Source organism: Ammospiza caudacuta, chromosome 13, assembly GCF_027887145.1.
Source record: "Ammospiza caudacuta isolate bAmmCau1 chromosome 13, bAmmCau1.pri, whole genome shotgun sequence".
In the NCBI taxonomy this organism is placed as follows: Eukaryota; Metazoa; Chordata; class Aves; order Passeriformes; family Passerellidae; genus Ammospiza; species Ammospiza caudacuta.
This window is the reverse complement of record NC_080605.1, coordinates 6,178,158-6,197,352: the sequence shown is the minus strand read 5'-3', so window position 1 is coordinate 6,197,352 and position 19,195 is coordinate 6,178,158. Positions and strand designations below refer to the sequence as shown.

The 19,195-nt window shown below is 42.3% G+C and overlaps 1 protein-coding gene across 2 annotated transcripts in view; it reads right to left on the bottom strand.

Annotated features, from left to right (window-relative positions):
- Window positions 1–11,253: 11,253 nt before the first annotated feature.
- Window positions 11,254–19,195, bottom strand: part of ADAMTS18 (ADAM metallopeptidase with thrombospondin type 1 motif 18) — a 76,642-nt gene continuing 68,700 nt past the window's right edge. For both annotated transcript variants that reach the window (XM_058813560.1, XM_058813558.1), the window contains exons 20-23: window positions 16,583–16,774; window positions 16,022–16,234; window positions 14,903–15,050; window positions 11,254–11,369 (exon numbers count right to left, since the gene is read on the bottom strand). In XM_058813560.1, coding sequence (XP_058669543.1) covers window positions 11,254–11,369; window positions 14,903–15,050; window positions 16,022–16,234; window positions 16,583–16,774 — 669 coding nt within the window. The remainder of the gene's footprint in view (window positions 11,370–14,902; window positions 15,051–16,021; window positions 16,235–16,582; window positions 16,775–19,195) is intronic.

The window sequence follows — 19,195 nt, the reverse complement described above, 5'->3', positions numbered from 1 at the left end:
AGCCTGAATTTGTCAGGATCTCTGCAGCTGGGTTGGAGGCACCTTTCGTCTGGGAATGCCCTTGGGCTCTGCTAAGCTGCCACCAGGATTTAGCCCCTCCTGCCCTCCAAGGAAGGCAGAGAGATCTGAGTTCACATCCCACTTGCTGGGCTAAGAGCAGACCTGTTGCTGGCTGTGGGAGTTATGATAAAGGGGCTGTAACTCTCCTCTGGAATGAATAAATAAGTACTGTTTCTGCTCCTCCACAGATTTGGTGTGGAACATCTGTGCATATGTGCAGCTCCTACAGAATCACACCATATGTGCAGAGCAGCTCTCTGGGGTATGGAAAGTAAGAAATCAGTAAATCACAGCCCCACATGCCTGGGGTACTCAGAACCAGAGCTCTGAGGGCTGCAGGACAGCAAATTCTTACAGAAGAGGGAGAAAGTGGGACACAGGAGCAGCAAGCAGTGTGAAAGGGAAAGGAGGGGAGCACAGCATGGCACCTCAGTGTGACTGAGTGTTTTTTGAGAGCTGAGCCATGTGAGCTGAGGAAGGTTTTGAGCGAGACCTAATTAAAATCATCTGGCCCTTATGAGAGAGGTTTCTTTTCCTTGCAATTATTTTTTGTGTGTGTCAAGGATATTTAATTAGGCATGTAGAGCTGATGTTTCTAAGAGGAATTCAAAACACATTCATAGCTATTTTTAATATGTTATTACATTGTTAGGCTTGGGGGATTACAAACACTTCAAGTCCATAAGAACAAAGAAACTGTATGGCGAAGTCTGCAGCAGTGGACCAGGACTGACATGATCTGCAGCCCAGGCAGTTCTCTGTTTTGGTAGAGTTTTGGGAGGCAATAGAAATTCTACAGCATCCCAAACAGAGTATCATCATCAGGGTTTGTCTTTTCTGGGACCTACTCACCCCCTTGCACCCAATCTATGGCATCCTGAAACTGGATGGAACTTTGGAGAACCACAATTTTGACAAGGTTTTCCACTAGTATCTAAATTTTTTGTTTCAGATTATTTTTTTGAAAGTTTCCTTTCAGTGATCCCATTTATAACTAGAGACCATCTGGGAACTTCATAGCAAGAGGCAATTTAGCAAGCAGTGGTTAATAGGTAACCACTGGACTGATGAGGTGCTGGCTCTGGCTGCTTCATTATAATTCAACCCATTCTCTGTCCTTCTAGTACAGGGATAAATTTGCATGTTGTGGCTCTGTGAATGCCCAGAGCATGAGACAGTAAGTGTGTAGCTTTATCAGACATCTCCCTGTGGTAATTTCCAAAAGGAAACTCCAAAAATCATACCTGACTGTTTTTTCTGTAGATCCTTATGACTGATGGCTCCACCCCCACACTTTTTTTTTCATGGAGCTGGAATTCAGCACACAGAACGAACAAATACAAGTGCTCGTTTTGAGGTGAACTGGGTGCTCAGGTTCTCTTTTCTTTCTTGAAAGACTTCCTGCTAATTTCACACCAACAGACAAATTTGGCTTAGCAGAAGTGGCCCAACACACACCAGCAATGAAGCAGGCTCTCTGTGCCAATCCCCAAGACACTGCTGGTGTCACCATCCCTGGAAGGGTTAAAAAGCTTGTGGATCCAGCACTTGATGACATGGTTTAATGGTGAACATGGTGGTGCTGAGCTGACAGAAGGATTTGGTGTTCTTAGAGGTCTTTTCCAACATTAACGATTCTATGAATCTCTCTATCCCTCCAGACTTTGCCCTTTTTTTAAAATTGCATGATGTCCATCATGTCCTGTTTTCAGTCAATAGAAATGTTTTGATTTAGCAATGGGTATATAAGAAAAAGGTGAGGTGTGTGTATATATATATATACACATACACACACACATGCCTATAAATAAAAGCACACACATATACTTGTTCTGAACAAAATTCTGAAATTCACTTAAATATTAGGCATGTTTTTCAGTGCTTGAACTCTCCCCTGCGGCATTCACGTTTTCTGAACAGAGAGAGACATAATTCTCTCTCTCAAGATTTTTTCCTGGAGAAGCACAGAAGGGAAAACCATTTTTATCTCTGCTTGCTCCTGGTGTTTTGCACCAGTGGAATGTGTTGGGAAGGTTGTTTACCTGAAGCCAGTACTGAATTGGATTCTGGTGGACATTGTTTATGTTAATTAGCCTGTCAGGTCCAAGCTGTGTCACCTGTCTGGTTTGCAGATGATCACGAGTTCTTCAGTTAGTTAGAAGCTAGTAAGTAAGTATGATGAGTAGAGTAGAGTAGAGTAGAGTAGAGTAGAGTAGAGTAGAGTAGAGTATTTCTCTTTAATGTAATATAGTATTATTGTAACAAAGTATAGTTCTTATAAAGTGAGTGTTCAGCATTCCATTAGCCTTGGAGTCAGATGCTTCATCATTCCCATGGTGGGGATGCCCTTCTATTTCAATACTCCCCCCAACATTACCTTCAAGAATCACAGAGAGATGATAAATCTTGTCTCACAGCTCAGTAACTGGAGCACCCTTCTGCTCTGCTACTGCCCTGACTGAGGCAAAGCCCCTCTGCACTCATGGCAAAGTTTTGGCAGTGTTTTAGCACTGTATTTGTAGAGTAATTCCAGCCTCTGTTAGAATTCACAGCATTTCCTTGGAGCTGTTAGTTTCTCGCTAAACTCACTAGGTGGCTGTCTAAGAACACACATGGGCTGGGCCCTGCCCTGTTCTTGCTGCATTTCCCTCTGGGCACTGGAGAGCTCCCTCTCCCCAGCCACAGCAGGCACCGGCTGCCACTGCCAGGGCAGGGCTCAGGAGACCCAGCCCCACACGCCCTGGGCACCAGATCCCTTGGATTAAACCAGTTTTGTTCTCCAAGGCAGAATTATGTATTTATGTCAACCAAGTTCAAGCCTTGCTTGAATGAGTTCCTCACAATTTTTCGAATTCTATGAGGTATTTCTAGGAGTTAGGTAAAAATAGGGAATAAGGTGCGTAATGAAGGCTGCTTTTTTCTTCCAGTAAACTAGGGCAGTGAGGAAAATCTGCTTCCAGAATCTGGAAATTCTGGTTTTCATGTATGAGGACAGACTGAGAAAAGATCTGTGCTGGTCACTGAACATTCTTGATGTTCAAGCCCTTGTTGCCAGATGTGGCTTAAGTCTGGCCAGTGTGCACTGATGCTGTGTGGTTATGAATCCTTTAACCTAAGGGAAATATTTCTGATTAAGATGAAAATTGGACCCCAAGGCTCAGGCTGAGCTGAACTTTGGGAATGCATTTCAGTTTTCCAATGCTTTTCATTGGAAACCCTGACTTGTGAAGGAAAATATGCATGGATCTATCTCCAGTCCATGTGTCATCCTATTGTCTTCAGTTCCACAGAATATGGAGCAGGGAATTAGACCACACAGCAACGAATGCATCTCTCCAGAGCACCTCTGGATCTGACTTGCATGGTTTGTGCTCCTCTGGACTAGCCCAGGAAGAGGAGGCAGGGAATTGGCAGTGTCTTTGTCTCTTTGCCTTACTGGGATTGCAGCAGAGCTGAATTGGCACATGGGAATGTTCTTAATTGCTTATGCATGGAGAAACGAGGGAGAGGATGGGAGAAAAGAAAGGAATAAAAATGTTATCTGTACTTAATCAGTTTGTTCCCATCACTGTGTTTTTAACAGGATACTTACATTCCATGAAATAATAATTCTTCTTTTAGTTCAGCCTTGTTGAAAACCCCAGATTTACCTGACACTTTAAGAGTTTTCAGTTGGAAACGGTGACATGAGATACTTAGTCTGAGGGCTGGGTCAACTCCATATCTTCCAGAAAGTCTCAGGCTGTGAAATAGTTTGTTTCCTGTCATCAGGACACCAAATGCTGATGTACAACACTCCAGTGCCTTCTGGGAGTTGTAATTCGCTTGTTCTCTGCCCAGCTCTGGTATTTTTTGGCACCTTGCAGCTGCACAATACCTTTTCCACCTGGAGATAAATGCATAGTTTTAAGCCCTCATTTGCCATAAATCTTAATTTGCATATTTCAAATTTAGCTGAAATAATAACAAATTGCCAAAATGTTTTTGCCTGGCTGTCAGGCAAGTTTGAAAGTTAAATTCTTGGCTCAGAGTCGGCTGGATTAATATGAAACGCTAAAACATGATACTGGTGCTGATCAAACCGTGCAACCTACACCTGAGGGGAATTTTTCTCATGGAATTCATAAAAAGGTCCTTATTTTCTCTTGATTAGATCTGACGGTTAAGGTTTAAATAGAAAGCAGCAACTTTTGCGTGGACAGCAGTGGGAGCTTTGCTGTTCCGAAGCAATAACTTTTAATCAGTGCAGTTCCCTGTCAAAGTGGATTATCTCAGGACACTTCACAACCCACTCTGCTCTCACCCCCCAATGGCTTCAGGGGGGAGCTCTGGAAAAGGAGGAGGGAAGCAGCGAAAAAGGGAATGCAATTGTGCGAGAGAGACAGAGCTATGTGCCAAAATGTCTGAAGGTTTCAGGACAGTATGATTCTCACATTATTGGTACTTTATTTTTTTAATCAACTGCTGTTTTTGAAAAGGCAAATCCACTGTTTGCCTTCCTCTTCTATGTTGTTAGTGTGCCTCAGTAAATCAGTTTGGAACCTGAGGTGTAAACTCTCCTGTCAGAGAGTCCTTTGATAGTGGAGGATGCTGGCTGGGGTCCATCCAGTAGGCATGAGGTTCAGAAGGTTAATGAGAAGTTCAGGGAAGAGCGTCTACAAAAGCCAGCACCAAGAACAACCCGGTTCTTGCAGCACTCTCTTGTTGTGCAAAGTGGGATTGTGCAATCTAGGAAGCTGGGGAATTACTTCAGTCTGGCTGTTTCCTGATAAGAAGACATAGCACATAAAGAAGAGTTTGGGTGTTTTTTCCACCTTAATTTTGTTCCTTACATAAAAGAAGATCTAGATAAGCAGTCTGTAATATATCTTGTGTTATATCTTGTATATATATGTATGTGGATGAATTTGAATAGCAGTTTCTAAAACTGGCCCGATTAGAGGAATCTCTGAACTAAAAGAAGAGTTTTAGTCTCCCTCTAAGTCACGATCTCTCAGCAGATCAGGGCTGCCAGCAGGATGATCACACATTAACACCAGGACCCACAGCACTGGCCCTTATACACACACGAGGTGTGAGTTGTTCCTGCCCTAAATAAAATGAACCATTTAACCAAAGGGGATACTGGATACTGTGATCTAGAGAGAGGTGGTTAAATGATGAAGGAGATCACTGGTTTTAGTAAGTCCAGTCGCTGTCCACAGCAGGCTGCTATGTCACAGGTGTAGAATAAAAAAGAATGAATTTAAATAGGATCCACTCTTCTGTTCCAGTTCTCCTTTCCCTTCCTCAGCACAAGTGAAGAACTTGCAAAAACACCATCTACCACCCTGCAGGAGAGTCAATGCAGCAGGTCAAAGATTCCAATTCACAGGAGATTCTAGAAGAGGTTAAAACACGTGCACCAATACCCAGAATCTCTCTGGGATGACCCTATTGAGGCTTTCCAGTACCTGAAGGGCTCCAAGAGAGCTGGAAGGAGACTTTGGGCAAGGGCCTGGGGTGACAGGACTTGGGGGAATGACTGCCCACTGACCAAGGGCATGGATAGCAGTTCTGTGAAGTTCTGTATCCTCTGATTTTTCCCTGGTACTGTCACCCAACCTGCACTGAAGCAGGTTGCTGCACAGGTGCTTTAGCCTCACTGTTCATACCACTATCTTATTATTACCTTACTCTGCCTTACTCTTTAGTAGCAAGGCTGGTGAAGCTGGGCAGGATTCTCAACAATGTGCAAATTCTAGGGTACAGTCACTGTGCTAAGGAGCAAATGGAGCAGCTGATGAGTGGGACAGATGTACAGCATGTCTTAGAGAGCTCAGAGCTTGTACCAGCCTGTGGGAGCTGCCCTGCTCTGCTCCCCAGTCCATGTGCCAAATGTCACACAGCTCTGCTGGACATGGAGATCAGCAGGCTAATCCTGACACTTGATTTTACCTGAGCAATAACCTTATACCAGGTTCATGATTTTCATTAAAAGTCCCATTGCAACTGAGAAACAACAAAATAAAAAGTCAGCATTAGATGTTAAGTGGCCACAGAATAAGAGGCCGGCTCAGGTGTGTGTGACATGGTCACTTACATCCCCTGACAGCCTCAGTCAATAGCTGGATGCTTTTCAAATTATATGTTCCAGTTTGTTTATACACAATTTTGGGTTTGCAACTAGTAATTTGGAAGTGGACACCAAACCCTTCCAAGCTGTGGGAAAGGATACAGTTTGATGAAGTATATCCTACATTTAATGGGAGAGAGCTGTGTTTACAGCTTGTTACTGTCTGTGTTGGTTGATTTTTCCTCATACACCAACAAAGCCCAGGCTCATGGAAGTTCTGGGCAACTTGGCATCTGCAGTTTATTTTTACAAAACCTGAGCTGATGAGCTTTCTGCTGACAGGCAGATTCTCTAAGAGTGAAATGTTCTGATCCACTTAAAATATCAATGGAGAGAGCTGTACAGTTAAGGTCTTTGAAAGTGAAAATTCCTTTAATAGATATCCTGACTCTTTTCAACTAATCTAAACAGAGACAGTAGAGTGACATAGATGGTCCTCAGTAGAGGACCATTATTTCCATGGAAGCAGAGTATTGGTAGGTCATTCCTGCTTTGGGGAGAATCCCTTCAGTTTGTGCTATCAGACAGACAAAATTCAGATATCATGATCTGAGAAGGTCCCAAAACCCAAAATTCTTGTATGTGCTTTCCTCCCAAGTCTCTTTGGTCTCCACAGGTAAGAGCTTCAGTAGTAAATATTTCCCATAAAAATCCATTTATAGTCCTCTTTAATGGGCTTTTTTTTGGTCAGCTTTGCTATGTTATTATGAAAGGATTAGTGAACATTATCACAACAGAACATAATTAATGTTTGGCAGCCCAAGGGATGCTAAAGATCTGTCATTTTTTTGCAGTAGGCACACAGCAGTGTTGAGGCTGACATGTGTAGCTTGATTTAATGCTTACAAAGTAAGCCTGGAAGTTAGAACTTAGCTGAAGGTTCCTGCCTCCATTGGCAGAATCCAGAAATTATAAAACAGGTTCTGTTAGTGACTGAATAATTCTTATTATTGAACGGAAAGTACATAAAATATTTAGTAGCTTGAAGCATAGGCCCTATAATAGATGTTTTTCTTCAGGGAACAAAAGGAATACTGCATTTGATGTTACTACATATTGTGAATTGAGGAATTCAGATTTTGTCTGTAGCTCAGCCCAGCTGGCAGATGTTTGCTCCCCTTCCCTCAGCCCTGCCTGGTGTGTGCTGGCTGCTGGAAGGCCAGAGTGTGTTTCTGATTCCCTGTGCTCCAGCAGGGGCTGTGGCTTCCCCGTGGCACTGCCAGGCAGATGCTGTCAATAACCCTTACAGGGCTGAGGATCAGCTTGGTCCCCCTGCCCCTCTGCCACAGACTGTGCTCATGGGAAGGGGAAGGGCTCCAGAGTGTGATCTGCATCAAAGCACACATTGCAGCCCAGCCTGGACCTGGGTTTGTCCTGAAGAGCAGGGGAGGAAGAATACCCACAGTGGGGGTGCCCAGTGAGCAGGAAGCAGGCAGGGAGGTCAGCTTGATTTGGCTGATGTTCATACAGTAGTGCTTGGGGAGGAATTTAAAGCATCTCCTGGAAGCTGCATCTCCTCATTTCAGGACTTTTTCAGCAAGAAGGAGGCTTACTGCTTTGCCAGATCCTCACTTCTCAGTCCCCCGTAACTGGCAGGTGAGTGATCCACATGGATTTCCCTTCTCTTGGGACAGTCCCTATCTTGGTTAGGACTCAGCACTGAACATGCCTCATTTTTGCTTTCAAAGCAGTGTCAGGATAAAGTTCCTCAGTACTGTTCCTTCAAATCTCACCTGCACAGAGCTGCCTTGGAGATGTCCTGCACTGTCCACACAGACAGTGAGCCACCAGCATCACTTTTTCTCCTAATCACCATGAGCTCCCTATGAACATGATCTTTTCCTCAGTTTCTTGTGGCACACTCAAGACTCTGAGCCCCTCCTGACCTGTGCACACAGCCCTGAACACAGTGGCATCTCAGTGACTCTGTGAGGCTGCACTTCAATTACAATAGAAATCATAATGTTAATTTATTTTCTTGATGCTTTTGAATAGGATTTGCTGAAAAATAAAGGAAATATGGGATATGGATCATGTTACCATAAAACCACATGCAGTGAAACATTCATCTGTCTCCAGCATTTCATGTCTTCTGGGCATCTGAGAGAGCTGAGTTTGATTTACACAATCAAGCTATTCATTAAATATCTGTTTGAGTTTTGGGCAGATGCATCCTTTACCTGAGTGATGAAATCTGACCACAGGAAATTGAGCTATTCCTTTGTGAAAAGACCCCATTCTGCTTTATAAAGTGAGCCTTGCAGCAATATACTTCCAGAAAACTGCCAAGCTTTGTGTACCAAATACTGTTGTAAGGTCTCAGCAATAAAGCAGTTGTGGACTTGGGGGGGATCCAAGCACACAATAGCACATCTTTATGCAATATTTCCTCTTTCAACATCCCACTCCAACACTGTAATTCACTGACAACTATCGGTTCATTTGGATTCCGAAATTCTAGCCCCAAACACTAAGCAGTTTATAGTCTGAATTCCTGTGTGGGCATATTAATTACTTAAATCACTAGTCCAAATCCCATCCCAAAGAGCTCTTGCTGGGAGTCCTTCAGGAGCAGACTGATCTATTATTGCTTACTGGATTGTACTGTGTGTCAGAGGCATCTCAGTATTTCTATCAACAGCCCTCTGGATATCTGGCTCTTGTGAGAGCACTAAGTGATTGTGAATGAAGGGAAAAGCACCAATATATGCTGGAGAATATATCTGAAATGATCAGTGAAATTAAACCCTCCCTCCTAGGGATTGGCTTGGAAGGTTCTTAGCCAGTTTTAGAAAAATCAAGTATCCCCAGGCAGATGGGAGAGGCTGTAAAACCTCCTGCTGTGCTGAGTGAGGCTCCTTATCTTGAATACCACCTTGCAGATAAAGACAGGGAAGAATCCTGCTGGTTCTGGGATACACAAATTCCCACTGTCTTTGCTGAGAGGATCGACAGCTCAGGTTTGTCTTGCACATGTATTGTTGTGTATTTTAGCTTTTGTGTTGTCATACAAATAAAACCATGAAGTTTTGCTCCGTTTTTGCCTTTTTGGGCCCACTTTCCCCATCACACAGCGGCAGAAAAACAGATAACCTTCTACTTACGGGACAACAAACAAAGATGCAAGGGAATGCACACAGCACTTGTAACACTTGATATTTACTTATAACCTCCATATTTTATTCATGAATTTTACAATTCCAAATATAATGAAACAGTTAGAGTATTTTATTACAAAGCTTATAAAATAATTAAATATTACACTTATAGTTTTTGCTTTTTTACACCATAATTCATACTTTGTGACACTACCATTTTTCTTTCCTCAGTTCTCATTTAGGGAAGTGAGCAAAGAAATATAAAGGAAAAGCTATGCATTAATAAATTAATTATTTTACATCAAATAATAAAAAGGACACAATTATAAAAACAAAACAAAAACAACCTTTTAGTTTTCCTAGAAAAAAAGGTTATAATTACACAATGTCCAATATCAAGACAGAGCAGTGTAGGTTGAGATATGTTTCCAATCATTTCCTAAAGTAACACAGAATACATGTTTTTAATTTAAATTGTTTCAGAAGGAACTGCTAATTTTAAGTGACCACTGTCTAGCATTAGTGCTGAGCTGGCTAATCCTACACTGAAACCATACTTTAAAAAAACACTCAAACTGAACTACATTCATCAAAAAAAGTTGTGGGATTGGGTGGAATTAGATAAATATGTCCCTCATAGGCACTCCCCAGAAAATTACAGTAGGACACAGCTCTGTCTCGGAATGGGTTTGGCAAATAGGTTGGGTTTTTTCAAGGCAGAAATGTTCTGAATGGCACCATTTGATACATGGTGCCATCAAACATCTCGATACTGAACGGCCACAAATATCAGCATTTTTACAATTCTTTAGTTGGCTGGTAGATTCTGAACTAAATACAAGTATTAGGAGGGTGTATAAAAATAGAATTGACTTTTATTTGGTAAGAGTGAATAATCCACTTATCTTTTAATGCTTTTTTTTTTTGCGTAATGTGAATAAATAACTTTTTAGAGAAGTTCAGCATGAATTAATGGACTGCAGTATTCTTGTTATTTGCTTTGGGTAATGGATTAATCAAAATTTGCAGAGAGATTTGAGATTAGAAGGAAGACATTCTTCAGTATCTTGGCATTCAAACAATCTAGCTTCTGAAACAAAACTACTTTAAAATATCAAGTTTAAATTTAAAATTACATATCTAATGAGCTTAGAAAGTTGAAAACATAACCATTGAGCTCAATCAATCTGAGTTCCTTGAGTTAGTTGAAATATGCAATTCTATTTTACTTGTAACACAGCAATATAAAAAGTCCAAATATTCTACTGCTGCACATTTCTAGGAATACATTTCAAGTTACTAGTTAACCACCTCTGAGTTTCTACACAAAGCAGAAAATGAATTCTTCAAAAATTATAAAAACATTAGCATGATGCACAACTTGCTTTTCCAGCAGCAAGTCTGGTAGAGAAGCACCATAATATCTTTGTAGTGCATTATTTACTTCTGGTGGCCACACGTGTGACACTGCCTTCTCCAGCCCTCAGCCATGGAGGTCCCTCCAGGGCAGCAAACAGCTTCCTCACCCTGGGACAACAGTCACAAAAAATAGCAAAGGACACACTTCTGATGGTGTGCTCTGTCCTGCTGCCTCCTCCCCCAGCTGCCAAGCTCTCCTGCTTTGCATTCTGGTAAATCAGCCAGAAAGGGCTCCCTTGCCTTAATTTCTTCCTCGTAACATGTGACAGTGCAAAATGACACTTTTAAAGAAAGAAGAACTTCCCCTTGAGTCTCAGTGTTCAAGTGATCCATAGTACCCTGTGCTTTAGTGAGGTCAGCAAATTAAGAAAAAATAAGAAAGAAACATTCCTTTTTCAACATAAATCCAACAATTACTGTACCTCAGACATTCCCTTAGAAAAAATGTCTCTCCCATCAGTGGTTTATGTGGCATCATGTCTTGCCTCAAAGCAGAGATAAATCCAGCATAAATTGAAGAAGAGAATCCTGTCACTGAAGGGTTCAGATAACACGCTGCTATCAGTTCTTCTTTGTACATGATTTACAACATTGCTTGCCATAAAATTTGTGGTTACAGACACCATGCTGGGGCACCAGATGACACCAAGTGAAGAAATCCACACAAGAAGGATCATCTGAAGGAGAGAAACACAAGCAATGTGGTAAGGCTGTGTTTTAGCAAGTCTGCAAGTCAGGCAATAGTTCCACACCCTTGTATGCCTTTGGTAATATTAAAAACATGATGGGTAACTTGATTCAAAGGAGAAGGAACATGAATGAGCTTTCATCTCAAAAATACTAGTTTCTTGTTTGATTTTAAGAGCCATTAAATTTTGCCAAGAGATTTGTTAACTTGATCAAGATAGAACTATTATTATAGGGGGGTCAAAAGCTGAAGGAATTAAAAAAATTGGATCACACTTTGTAGCTCAGGAAGACAGGAGGCAGTTCCACATTAGAGGATAAAAAAAGCCATCTGTGTTTACATCTCTGATTACAGTTGCTCCAAACCCAGGTACTCATACAAATGAGCCTACTCCATATTTGGTACCAGTGGCTGGCTGCCATCATCATCATCATCATGTGGAGTTCACCTGCACACAGACCTCATGGAACTCAGAATGCCTGGCCCCTGCACAAAGTGCTCTGCTCTGTGCTTGTATTCCTGCACTTTCTGGAGACACTTCTTTCTCTCCCTTTTCCTCTGCAGGGAACCTCAGAAATCTCTTTGCTGAGACACTTCAGTTAGGTGTCATGATTTAGCTTTTGGGGTCTTGACTATGCCATGTTGGCAAAATCTTAATTAACTGCAATGGGAGAAGAGACTTGTTAACCATGGTTAGTTCTCAAAAGCCCAGCTTTTCATTAAAAATACAGCCAAATTATATTTTTCAATTAAAATCTTGTTACTCTTCAATTTATGTGCAGATATCATTTATACACACAGCTTCATGGCTTTAAAAACACATTGTAGCTGCTTCTCTCTCGTTTTGCAGTGGATGCTTTATGTTTCTTTAAAAGAGGAGAGTGATGATTCATATGGGTGATTTATAAACAAATTCACCATGTCTGAGAGAGCAGTAAGACTCAATGGGGTTTAGCAAAATTTATAGCTAAACTGAAATCTGCAAGCATGGGTAAAGATTTTGTTCAGCTCTCAGAACTACTGTTTACATGGCCAATAAAAGGAATTTACAAGGAGACTGAACAAAAATCTACCCACCACTGTCTGCATTCTTAGATCAGTTACTGAGTCACAGTAGATAAATGCTCCCTCACAGAGCACAGACGACTTCTGCATGTTCCATGGGCCAGGAGGCATCTCCACCTCTCTATAGCAACTTCTTTGGTTTAATCACCACTGCTCTTTTTGTATTTCCTTTTATATAATGGCAAAGGTGATATTTTATACCTTTATCACCCTAAAATTTATTTGAGTGAAAAAGAAAATAATTTACTAATAATAATTCTTTTAAAATGCCACTTTTCCTCAGGTTTTAAAAACATTAGCTAGCCTTTAAATGCTAATGGTAGGGAAAGAAAATAGTGTTCTTGAACAGGAACTGGGGAGCTCAGGACTGAACTGCAGCCTTCCCACTCCACTGCACTGCCTTTCTGTTCTGCATGGAGTGTCAGGAGGGATCCAGCTGGGAGTTCAGCACCAGACTCCCCATTCCTTCACCTGCTGCCACCAGACAGAATTTGGGAGGGCCCAAAGCAGACAAGAGATGAAAAGCACACACCACACCAAGGAAGGAAAGCTGTTCTGATGAAGAGAAGAAGGAGCTCTCCTGCCATGAAAGGGTGAATTAAAAAAAAAAATTAGAAATTACTGTTTAAAAAAAAAGTATAAGCACTAAGGAAGCCACGTAAATAAATCTTTATGTCCCCTTTGAAGATCAGAGGGCAATGCTAATATTGCAGAGGTATGGCTGAAATTGGGACCTAATCCAAGCACTGTTGGAAGGAACACAAAGAGTCCCACAAAATTCAGTGGGTGGGGATCAGGCAGTCAGGTCCTTATTTCTATTTACCCAAGTATTTATCAGTTGTTTAGATTTTCATTCATTTGAAGCAGCTGGATTTACTTCGAGTTACGGTGACCGTAACTGCCTCTAGAGAGCGATGGAAATGACCCAGTTTGTCTAGGAAAGTGTGCAAACTCTCCCTGAAACATTAATTTCTTGCCTGTGATCACTGAGCTGGAGCTGCATGGCTGATAATAGAGACTGATTTGCTTCAATGTGATTCCAGCCCAGCTGGTTTCCTCTCTTTTTGCTGCTTTAGACAGAAAGTTAGAGAGCAGCGAGGAGATAATTGATCTCTAGAGCCTGACGACCCAGGTATAATAAAGGGGAAAGGGCTCCTGCAGATGTGAGGAGAGAGAGAAGCAGGCCAAGGCCAAAATTAATAACAGACAGTACTTCAGACATGAAATATAGCAGGGGAAAACAGAGGTGAAAGAAAAGTCCTTGCTATATCCTAACAGAAAAGGAAGCTATACAGAAACTCTGAAGTACAGCAGAACCTTTTAGGAATGTTAATTTGAAGTGTTAGGAACATTTACTGATAAAAACAGCAGAACTATTTACTTATCCCTTTTAGGACCATTTCATCTCCATATCCTTGTTTGGATTCAGGTCCCCTGATAGATGAGTGTGATAGCCTGCATGTCTCAGGCTGATGCAGCAGAAAGGTTTGTTAGGATCTCACTGGGTTTCACAGGGGGTTTTGTGCACAGGGAATGCCAGGAATTGGGCAGACATGGGGGTGGTTGGCTAATGTCAGTTTACAAGATGCAGGGCCAGAGCTTGACCTCTGCTCCCAGCTCCATTACCACCTTCCTCACGCAGTCCAGCCTAGATTTTATAGAGGTTGCTTTCAGCTCCCAGTTTTAAAAAGGTCAATTAATGTGCAGGATTTTGAAAGTCACAATTGAAAGTGCTTTAGCATAACCAGATTATGTGGGACAAACATGGACTTCCATGACCATTTTTCATGCAGTTAGGAAAGAGTCACAAACAGTAACCACCCTGTAAGCAAATCTCTGGAACACCACTCTTTGTCTGTGGTGGTGCTGAGAGGAATCCCCCTTGCTCCCCCCTCCCTTCTCACACTGAAGAGGTGGAGAGATAGAGTGGACATGAAAGTGGAGAGAGACTCTAATTTCATGTTCCCCGACTGCCTGTCATGCACTGCTCAGAAGCAGTAAGATGGACATTCTAGGTAAAGCAATTTTGGAATCCCAGGAGCTGGGTGAGGTCTGGAAGACTAAAAAAATATAGCAAATTCTTATTGTTTAGTTCCAAAGTGGCTATTATTCATCAAAAGCAGTACCAGCATAGAATACTTGTGTTTTTCAACAAGAGAGTAATAAAGGTGCAGTTCAGAACCAAACAGCATGACTTTTTCACATACTTCTTTTAACATATGCTTTTAAAAAAAATCTCCAGTACCAGTTGTACTCCCTCTTAAAGTCTGCTTTAAGAGGGCTCACTTGGTAAGGAAGAGATGCTGTTAATATCAGAGTTACTGTAAATGTGGAAGTCTAGGAAAAAAACAGCTATGAAGGAACAGGCCAGATAAGTGGTGTAGCGAAAAGGTGATGTTTGCTGGGTATAGAACTCTAAGCAATAAGCCTGCTGCAGCATCTTGAGCTGAGTTTTACCTCTTTTCACGGGGACTGGGCAGAAGTTGGTGTTGCAGGCTCTCAGGACAGCTGGTTTCTGCTGGGGCAGGCAGCCAGCAGCCGGCCTGCCCTGGCGCAGGCACTGCACGCTCCGCGTCTGCACTCCCCCGCCGCAGGTCACCGTGCACTGGGCAGAGGGAAAACAAAACCTTGGCTGCATTGCAGAGACTCTGAGAGCCCTGAAAGCCAAAGGGAGAGCCTTCAAGGGCCTCATATGAGACTTTCAAAGCAAGAGAGGTCAGGACCAGGTGTGCTGCTGTCCACCAAGCCCCACCAGGACCAACTTTTCAAAGGCGTGTGTGTCTTGTGGTTATTTAAGAACTCAGCTGAAAATCTGGTTCCTTACTTAGACATCAAGACAGAAATTGAACATTTTAGAAACCTGTTCCTGATTGTTTGCATGGATTTCTTTTGATCTCTAAGCCTCTGGGCCCAACCCTGCTGCCGGAACACAGATAAAAATCCCATCAGAACCATAATTATGGCAGTTTCTGGGGAAAACCACTATGGGTTTGCAGGAAGAGCTATGAAGTATTTTAAAATTAATAAGCCTTTTACTTGTATGTGTTTCATGAAAAGTTGTCTTTAAGATAAATGTGATCATTTTCATCTGATTGCAATTGTCAGGCATACATTGTTTCATGTAAATATTATTAAATGGGTGCGTGTCTCATTGATACATGACTCATAAAGTAGATAAGTTCCAGAAATACAGAAGCTTGTTTGCAAGAATGTAGAAACAAATACAGACTGATCCCACAATTAATCATAGTATTTAGGGAATTCCAGGCAATCTGTGCAGATGCTCAAATACACCGTGCATAGAGATATGCAGTAGTTCAAGCACAGTGCACTTTGAAGAAGACTGAGAAGAAAGTGTTGGAAAATGAGTGTGGAATGTAGTGCCTCTCAAGCATGAATAACATTTTTAAGTGACATTCTTCAGTTTCAGGACAAAGCACTGAGCTGCACCAAAGCACATGATGGATGTGGAGCAGCTGCATCCCATCTCAGGGGCTGAGTGGTGTGGCCCCGTGCAGGAGGCACCTGGGGCCTGTGAGCACTGGAGGCAGCTCCTCTGTGCTCTGACATGCCTACCTGCTGCCAGGGCGAGGAATACCAGCCAGACACCATGTTATACAACGTCTGTGATGGGCAGGCTCCCTTGTTACAAGCTTCCTCCAGGCTGGTGTTTGGTTTCTTGATGTTCCTGCATCTCCTCTGGGGGAAGGTGACCAATTTCCCGTGGATGCTCTTCTCGCCGCATTTGAGTTCTCGCTGCCGCAGGCCGGGCCCGCAGGAGGCTGAGCACTGCAGAGGCAAAGCACAGCTTCTACAGCCTCACAAACACAGGCAGATAAAGGGGAACTTGGGGTGGGTCAGACACCCCAAATTGTGCATTGTAAAAGCATCACAGAACTAATCCCACAAAGCCCATGCTCCATAAAGGGTAAACTGAAATATGAACCTCAGACAGTGATTAACAAAGACATTGGGGAACCTCCATCTACATCTGGGGTTTACAGCTCCTCACCTAGAATACCTGATTTTCAAACCACAGCTCAGCTGTTCTTCCTCCCCATGGTTTGTGTGTCCCTGAGCCAGCATTGCCAAGAGCAGCCAGGGCAGGCAGTGACCCATGAAACTGCAGCACTTTACCTCACTCCAGGAAGAAATCACCCACTGGAGCCGGTCATTTTTGGGACAGCGGCCGAGCACACAGGTCTGCTGGGACTCAGGCTTAGGCTCTGTGCTGCACCTGCTTTCAGGCAAGATTTTCACCTTGGGAGAACCAGGACTCTTGCAGTAGACATCCCGTTTCTTAATACCTCTCCCACAAGTCTTGGAGCACTGTGATGGAAAGAAACACTTCTTTGAACTGGAGGAAATGAATACTGGCATCATTTGCATTTTCCAGCAGAGCACAGGAAACATGGCTAATGTGCTGTACATCACAGCTGCCATCATGATATAAGTAAACCTGAAATTCTATTGGTAAATAAGTAACAGCAACATCTGTGTGTCACTTCTAAAACATTGTCCTAAGTGCTTTCTTAAATGTAAGCTGTGAACTCTCTCAGCCCCCATGTAGAACAGACAAGTAATCTCTTTTCCATAGATGAGGTAAGTTGGACTTGTGAGCAAAATGCTTTTGTGAGCAAAATGCTTTTTCCCTGCTCAGCATAGTTGAAAGCTGGTCCTAAGCTCCCTCCACAGAATCTTCCATGGCAAGATGCTCTCGGCTATTTGTCATTTTGTCCTCACCTTGGCCTAGAGGGATGAGACCGAGGCAGAGGAAACTGCCCAGGGAATTGATACATAACTCCACAAAGGAGACAGAACCTGATACAGACAATGCTTAAGGAGATACTTTAGTTGCCAACTGCAGCGTAGGACGAGTCACCAGGATAAATATGCATTGGTTCAGCAATGAGCCATGGTTCATGGAACAGACATGCTGTGGTTTGCACTGCCTTTCATACAACAAAATGCCTGAATGAGCCATTTGTGAGGAAATGAAGCAAAGAGCCCTGAAATAATGCTGCCAGCTTCCTACCTTCTTGCATCCTCTTCTAGCTGTCCTTTCTACCAATAATTATGGGGCATGTTCCAAGGCAGAACCACTCAGTGTATCAAATTACAAATGTCTTTAAAAGATTTCATGAAAGCACCGTTGTGCTGAGGGTGTAACAAATATCTGCATGCTGAAAATCTGTGGGTTTAATCCTTCCCCAAACAAATGATCTTTTCATTTAAAACGACACTGATTTCTGCAGAGAGCCTGGGTTTGGATTAGATGTTAGGAATAAATTCCTCCTCTGAGAGTGGGCAGGCCCTGGCACAGGGTGCCCAGAGCAGCTGGGGCTGCCCCTGGATCCCTGGCAGTGCCCAAGGCCAGGCTGGACACTGGGGCTGGAGCAGCCTGGGACAGTGGGAGGTGTCCCTGCCATGGCAGGGGTGGCACTGGATGGGCTTTAAGGCCCCTTTCCGGCCTAAACCATTCTGATTCTATGATTTTATGATTTTACATTTTTTTACATGATTCTATGATTTTACATTTTTTTCTTCTTACCACATTTAAGTCTGTAATATTACAGTTTTCAGATGAATATTAAAAAACCTTTACTAACTTGTGCAATAGGCCTGTTCACTATATTCAGCAGGACTGGTGAACTTAATTTTTATGGCCTTATTTGAGAATTGCAACTTGAATTTCATACCTCTTAAAGAGAAAGAAAACAGATTTTTTTGTAATGGTCTTATTTATTTGTTTGTTTATTTATTTATTTGCCTTAGAAGAAAGGAAGTTTGTAAGTGTGAATGTATTTGAAGACCTGTTTTATAAAATCTTCTGCTACACTCAGGTTTTCTTCAGACACGCTGGAAGAAAAAGTCCTTTTTTGAGAGTTGTGCTGGACTACTGAATAGTTACTCATCTGTTATAGAACATTACAGGGCACTTCGTGCTCAGCTGGGGGTGCTGAGGTCAAGATGTTCTTTAACATCTGAAGAGTGACAGCACCAAGAACAAAACACATAAGTAATACATTTTTTAGCTAATTGAAATCCACCAAATTCAATTTAGTGGATTTCAATTAGCTGAAAAATGTATTACTTGACTATCACTAAATGAAGACAGAAAAATAAAATCAATGTAGATCCTTTTATAAGGGTACTGTCAGCTCTCTCTTAAAACCCAGATGTGTGATTTATTTGAGGGATAATTTCATTTATCCTTACATGAACAGCATCAACAGCAGTGAAAGATGGAGCAGAGCTGAGTTTTGTGTGTTTTTAGCTCAGGTGTTTCGGTGTCAGGTGTGTGAAGCAGGGTATGCACAAAGGAATTTGCCCTCATGGCAATAGCTGAGCAGCTCTGCTTGCAGGAGAGCTACTCTTAACAAAAGCATAGGAACAAAAGTGACTAATCAATGTATAATTCACAAATTTATCAATCCACAATCCATATACACATGTGCATTAATATGCAACTTTAACCCCAAATATTTCTTCATTCCTTGACTGCCTGCCATCTCTAAGAGAAGGCAATACTGCTTGGGAAGTAATCTCATAGATGGTCACAGAGCCTTAAACTATGAACCCAGAAAGAATTTTCCATCTGTTTGTATGTACCTAAAAGAACACCACGTGCCCACTTCTGGCAAGCCCTCATGTGCCAGCTCCTCTGAAGGCTGGTTACAATGCACATTTAGTTTACATGTTTATACAAACATGGTTTACATATTATCTTCAAGTAAAAAAACCACATGC